We start from the raw sequence: 6,833 nt of genomic DNA on the forward strand, positions 1-6,833 counted from the left end.
GATAGATATGACAGGTTAGCTTGGGAGGTTAAGCAGTTGTGGTCGATGGAAAAGGTGGTAGTAGTACCAATAATTATTGGAGCCCTGGGAACAGTGAGTAAAAATCTCAAGAAGTACGTGGAACAAATAGGGGGCTGCAATAAGGGTGGAGCACTTGCAGAAAACAGCACTGCTTGGAGCCGCTTGAATACTCCGGAAGGTGCTTGAAAAATAAGAGGTGTTACCTTAGTTCACTGGTAGTGAACAACTGACACCACAGTACATCTCCAGCATTAGAAGCTGTGCAAAGGCAATAATAATAATAATAATAATAATAATAATGATTACTTCAAGCTTTGGCACAAAGGGGAGAGAATTAGTTGGTTACATCAACTTCAGTCGTCAAGTGGTACTCATTTTTTATCGACCTTGAAAAGCATGGAAGGTAAACATGATTATGTTAAAAAATACTGTATTTTAAGGGAGGCATTTTTTAAATATTGTAGTTTGAGAGTCAGTTACTTTCTGGAACAAGAAAAATTAATATAAACAAATATGATAAAAAAATTTTTAAAAAAAGACTTAGAAACATTATCCTAAAATAGACGAACAAAATAAAAAATAAGCTATTTACCAGATTCATCCTGGCTGATCCAAGCAATGGTGATACCCCCTAGTAAATTGTCACTGAAACGTAATAGGAATGTACCACCTCGCTTTGGTGATAACATTTGTTGAGCTTGATCCTTTGCAATGAAACCAGCAATTAAACTACAAAAGAAAGCATAAATAAATAAATAAATAATAATCCTTTCTATTAAAGGCACAAGGCCTGCAATTTTTTTTTTTTTTTTTGCAGGAGGACTAGTAGATTACATTGCCCCCAGTGTTTCACTGGTACTTAATTTATCGACCCTGAAAGGATGAAAGGCAAAGTCGACCTGAGCAGAATTTGAACTCAGAACGTAGCGACGGACAAAATACCACTAAGCATTTCTACCAGCTCACTGCCATATTTCTAAAATGATATTAAAAAGTATAACTGATAAAAATAATCTTCGATTTAAAACTAATAATTCCATTGTTCTTTTGTGTCATTACTGCTTTTTAATGAAAAATATTTCTAAAAATTTAATGAAAATCCTTAACCTAATTGATAAAGAACAATAAAAAAATTTTTTAAATCAGCCATATTATATTGATACAATTGGAATATTTTTATGCTTATCAACCCCTTGGATATCCACTCACAGCCCACCCCCACCGGGGGGGGGGAGGTCAATACTGACCACTCTGATCTAGATTCCGCTCCAGAGTCAGCAAATGAAAAAAGAAATGAAGCTACATTATGAAGAAGTAGTACTCTAATAGAAAATCGATGGTATTGTAAACCACCATCAAAGGCATCACATGCAACCAACGGTACCACAGACAACCAGTGGTATTGCATACCACCAATAATAGCACAACGGACAACCAGTGGCTATTGTAAACCACCTCAAATGGTACCACAAGCAAGCAAAGATACTCTAAACCAGGGGTTTTCAAACTGTGGTCCGCGGACCACAGGGGATCCGCAAGGACAAGACAGAGGGTCCGTGGACAGCAAATACTTTTTATGGGCAAATTGATTTTATATATGTTTTTTAATCGAAATCTTTTAATTGACAATAAACCTATTTGTTAAATACTGTTAAATAAATAAATGTAAAAATATATGTTATTTTAAGCAAATATTTATGCATAAATTTCATAAGCGTTTATAAGGGGGTCCCTAAGGTAAAGCCTGAAATATAAAGGGGTCCGCAAGTCAAAAAGTTTGAAAACCCCTGCTCTAAACAACTAACTGTAGCGTTAAGGTAGCCAGCAATACTTACTTTTCTTTGTAGAACCTGTGTAAATGATCTTTTGTCAGTTTTACAATAGCATAAAACCATTCCCAGAATGTGAAATTCTTCTCTCTCATATTTTCCTACAAAAAGACAAAAAAAAATAATAAAACAGTATAAAAGATGAGCATTCCTTTACACATACATATACATGTGTGATGTGTGTGTGTGTGTGTGTGTATTTGTGTTTGTGGGGGGGTTGTGTGTTTGTGTGTTGTGTGCTTGTGTGTGTGTATTTGTGTGTGTGTATCTGTGTATGTTTGTGTGTGTGTGTGTGTGTGTGTGTGTGTGTGTGCGCGCACGCGCGCTTTGATACCAAACAGACAGGTGAGTGAAGTGTAGGTAGTGTATGGGATACAACACTAATTACGTACCACCTGTACAACAAACGTCACCCTCATCATTGTTTCGATATCCAATTTCCCCATGCTTGCAGGAATTGGACAGGATTTATTCAGGCAGATTTTCTACAGCTAAACACCCTTCCTGATGCCAAACTCTCATACATTTCCCAGAAAGGTAATATTTACAGTTCTACATTTCAGAGATGAGGAATTATGTACATTATTTACAATTGACAGATATTGGTCCTCATCTTGTTTGTTGTTAACACAACATTTCAGCTGATATACCCGCCTGCCTTCATCAGGTGTCTTGGTGAAAATTTTGAACCTGGATTCTCCAATGTTATTATTATTACTATTATTGTTGTTGTTCAGTAGTTTTATTTTTATAACGTGCTTTCACTTCACTACTGAGCGCAGCTCTGTGTGCCTTGGGTATGTGCTGTGGTTTGCTGTGATGCTCTTATGGTTACTGTATTGAAAGTGTTTTGTGTAGAATGTGTGCAGTACAAAAGGAATATATATATATACTGATAGTTATTAATATAGAATACTATATAATACATACCTTACAGAACTGACTCCAAGTGAGAACATGTCTGGAAAAATCTTCATCGGGATTGCTATCTTTGAAAAAAAAAAATATATATATATATAAATATAAATATATATAGCTGACTGCATGCCCTTCAAACTGGTGGTGATAGAATTAACATTATGGGCAGAAATCAGATTACAGAAATGACAGTAATGAGAAAGTTGACAATATACAATTGACAGTAAGGACATAATTGGTGATGACAGAATTGACAGTAATGACATAAGTGGTGGTAACAAAATTGACAGCAGAGAAACACAATTGACGACACAGAACTGACTGTAAGGACATTATTGACAGCAAGGGCAAGATGACGACAGAAGTGAGAATAAGGACATGACTGATGAAGAAAGAATCAACAGTAATGAAATGCTGCAATTGACAATATAGAATTGACAGTCAAGAGACAAAATTGACAATAAGGACATGATAAAATTGACAAGGTGGTTGGTATTAGGAAGAGCATCCAGCCATAGAAACCATGCCAAAACAGACACAGAAGTCTGGTGCAGTCTTCTGCCTGGCCAGCTCCTGTCAAACCATCTAACCCATGCCAGCATGGAAGGCGGATGTTAAACAACAACGACAATGATGATGATGATGAGCATTAAATCTGACAGAGTAATCTGAATGCTAAGAGGTTAAACCATAGGAAGGAAGAAATAAAGGATAAGTGGAAGGAAGGTAGGAAGGATAATAAATAAGGAAGCAAATCAAATAGGTTTAAACATACGTACTGAATAATTTGGTTGCCAAATAGTTTGTGTCTTCTGGTTTTAAGGGAATGCCTACGTCGGTTTTAAATTTTTCACTCAGCATTTTAGCACACTCAGACCAATGAACTTGATCAGGAACTTGGAATAGCATACGATTCTGGAAAATACAGAGGACTGATAAGGAACCAATACAGCCTTACCATTCCATAACAGACAATGGATCCATACAACGTCCCCGTTCAATAAATCAGTGTTTCTGAGCCTTTTTGGTATCAACTTGCCTGAGATTGCTCCTTGTTGTTTGACACAAACATCATGTTTTGAAATGTGAAATGATTTGAATTAAAATCTTCCATCAAGTTTCCATGTTAATTTATGTTCAGACATGTCAATTTATGTTCAGCTTAAAAATGAGTAAATTATTTTACTCAATTTTTCTTTATTTCCAAAATTAAAAAAAAAGGTAGTTCATCTCAAAACAAACTGATATTAGAGTGTTTACATCCGTGTAACTTAACGGTTCAGCAAAAAGAGCAAGATAAAATAAGTACCAGTCTTAAAAAAACAGAAAGGAGTGGGGTCAATTCATTCAACTAAAATTTCTTCAAGGAGACGCCCCAGCATGGCCGCAGTCTAAAGCCTGAAACAAGTATAAAAGTAGCAAGTAAAATAGGATAATTGGACAATGCAGACTATGATGTACCAGGAGACGAAATGGTCACAGCATGTCTTGGGAAGATCAGAGGTTTATTCAATCAGGGCAGATTTGAGACTATACAACAACAGATTTGAACAATTACACCAAGGGCAATATAAACAACACACTCCTACATAAGAGATACAGCAGCACTAACCAATACCATACAAACCAGTAAAGTCTGCCTACAAGGTACTCTAAAAGGTTACCCAGTAGGGTACCCCAAACAATGCTCACCCTCCAAAAAATAAACCCACTGATCATTAGCCTATCTCCTAACAACAGTTTCCCCACTTTAGAGACACACTAGTGCTAATCACTAGTGAACAATCCTATAAGGTATGCCAACAAGGTACCTCAAAAGGATACCCAGCAGGGTACCCCAACAATGTTCTCCCTTCTAAAAAATACACCCACTAATCATTACCCTTTCCCCTAACAACAATTTCCAACCTTAGAGATATACCAACACTAACCACGAGCTAATCACCCAACAAATGCCCCAATAATACCCAGACATCTAGCATTATACATCAACAAGTAGAGGCTCAAAAAACATTTGATAGTTGAGAGGTAGACTGACAGGGTACCTTGTCAATTAACAGGTGCCCACTACCTTCCTCGGTGGAGGCACAATGGCCCAGTGGTTAGGGCAGTGGACTCATGGTCATAGGATCGCGGTTTTGATTCCCAGACCGGGCGTTGTGAGTGTTTATTGAGCGAAAATACCTAAAGTTCCACGAGGCTCCGGCAGGGAATGGTGGTGACCCCTGCTGTACTCTTTCACCACAACTTTCTCTCACTCTTACTCCCTGTTTCTGTTGTGCCTGTAATTCAAAGGGGTCAGCCTTATCACACTCTGTGTCATGCTGAATATCCCCGAGAACTATGTTAAGCGTACACGTGTCTGTGGAGTGCTCAGCCACTTGCACATTAATTTCACGAGCAGGCTGTTCCGTTGATCGGATCAACTGGAACCCTCGACGTCGTAAGCGACGGAGTGCCTACAAAAAACAAACTACCTTCCTCAACAACAACCTGAAATCTCATATGTCAACACACAGGGTGTCAAATAACTCATACAACTACCCCTAGAAATAAGAACAACAATATGGAAGATTAACTTACAGGTTCTGCAAAATGGTTGTCCCACAAAATTGTTGCCATTGCTTTACATTCTTGATTTCCATGAACAGTAACCACAACTGGATTAGACAGGGTCTGTAGAAGAGAAGGTTCATGTTACATATTAGCCATGCTTTTGTCAGTTTGTTTATATCTATCTATCTATCTATCTATGATTAGTACTCAGAGACAGGCTGAAGTGAGCTGACCGGTAATCACATGACTTCAGGTTTTGCATCAGTGTTTATCTCCTGGAACAGTGGTTCCCAAAGTGGATGGTATTGCACCCCCGCTGGGAGTGGCAGAAAGTTCCAAGGGGGTGTTGAAGAAAAGTGGGGCGATAATGGGGTGGCGATTCATGTAAAAAGTAGGACTTTAATGGGGTAGATATTCATGTAAAAACAACAAAATAATGGGTTCATTAGGTTGGTTAAGTTTTATTTGTTAAATAAAGTTGCTTTGAATCTGCTTCAGAAAGAGGTCTATGAAAGAGGTCATAGTTTGGGGTGGGGGCACTAGGAATGTGGCCTGGGTGTTAAGCGGGTGGCAGACTGAAAAAGTTTGGGAACCACTGTCCTGGAAGGATGCTGTGAAAACAGTTAGAAGCCCCTCGCTCCTGACAGTTTTACTGCATACCCTGAAGCCGACCAAGAAAATTTCTGCATCCTTGCATTCAGATAGATTGTTGTTACACATGTTAGTTAACACAATTTGAACAGATAAGCATTAGATTTGACAAAATCTGTACATTAAAGGGTTAATAGGATATGAATAAAATCAAAAACATATGTACCCATACAGAGAATTTTAGATCTTCACCACCAACTTTAAATTCTGTTTTAAACAGAATGGCAAATTTCTCTTCAGTCACAGCCTAATTAAAAAAAGAGAAAAAGAGAAAAGGAGAAAGATGAAGATTGAGACATAGGCAGCAATATTACAACGAAGCCTTTTTCTAAACTAACTAAAACCATTCCACCACAATCAAAATCTAATCCTTTCTTATCAATTTATCATTTTCTTGCTTCCGTTTCTTGAAACCATCCTGTTACCATATTTCAGTTGAAATGTATTGCCATTGTTTCAATTTATTTTAAAATTAATAAAGGATTTAGTAAAATATTTTTACCTTTGTTAACTCTTTTTTTTTTTTATCAGATTTCTGTTGAAATATACTGTCTTGGTTTCAAATGGTTTAAAAATTAATGAAGAATGTAATAAAATAGTTTTGCCATTATTAAGCCTTATATTTTGTTTTTATACCTTGAAGCAATGTCCTGAGGTCAGGACATTTATCAAGTTAGATAAACTAAAGAAAACCTTTAACAAGGACTCTGTTACTTAACCCCTAACAAACATCCTAATAGGATAAGTCCACCACGTACCTCTGTAGATCTTCGTTCAGTCCTTTTGATTTTCTTCAGTTGCTGAATTAGATAAAAATTATTTCATACGAATTAGTAAAAATTGAATATAAAAAGAATA

At 36.9% G+C, this 6,833-nt stretch overlaps 1 protein-coding gene across 1 annotated transcript in view; it reads right to left on the reverse strand.

The window, feature by feature from the left end:
* LOC106873988 (signal transducer and activator of transcription 5B) overlaps positions 1–6,833 on the reverse strand; it is a 10,725-nt gene that overhangs the window by 2,622 nt on the left and 1,270 nt on the right. The window contains exons 2-8 of the mRNA XM_014921538.1: positions 6,734–6,775; positions 6,142–6,222; positions 5,352–5,444; positions 3,548–3,683; positions 2,781–2,839; positions 1,857–1,951; positions 614–750 (exon numbers count right to left, since the gene is read on the reverse strand). Of these exons, the coding sequence (XP_014777024.1) occupies positions 614–750; positions 1,857–1,951; positions 2,781–2,839; positions 3,548–3,683; positions 5,352–5,444; positions 6,142–6,222; positions 6,734–6,775 (643 nt within the window). The remainder of the gene's footprint in view (positions 1–613; positions 751–1,856; positions 1,952–2,780; positions 2,840–3,547; positions 3,684–5,351; positions 5,445–6,141; positions 6,223–6,733; positions 6,776–6,833) is intronic.

This window comes from Octopus bimaculoides, chromosome 17 (genome assembly GCF_001194135.2).
Source record: "Octopus bimaculoides isolate UCB-OBI-ISO-001 chromosome 17, ASM119413v2, whole genome shotgun sequence".
Taxonomy (NCBI): domain Eukaryota; kingdom Metazoa; phylum Mollusca; class Cephalopoda; order Octopoda; family Octopodidae; genus Octopus; species Octopus bimaculoides.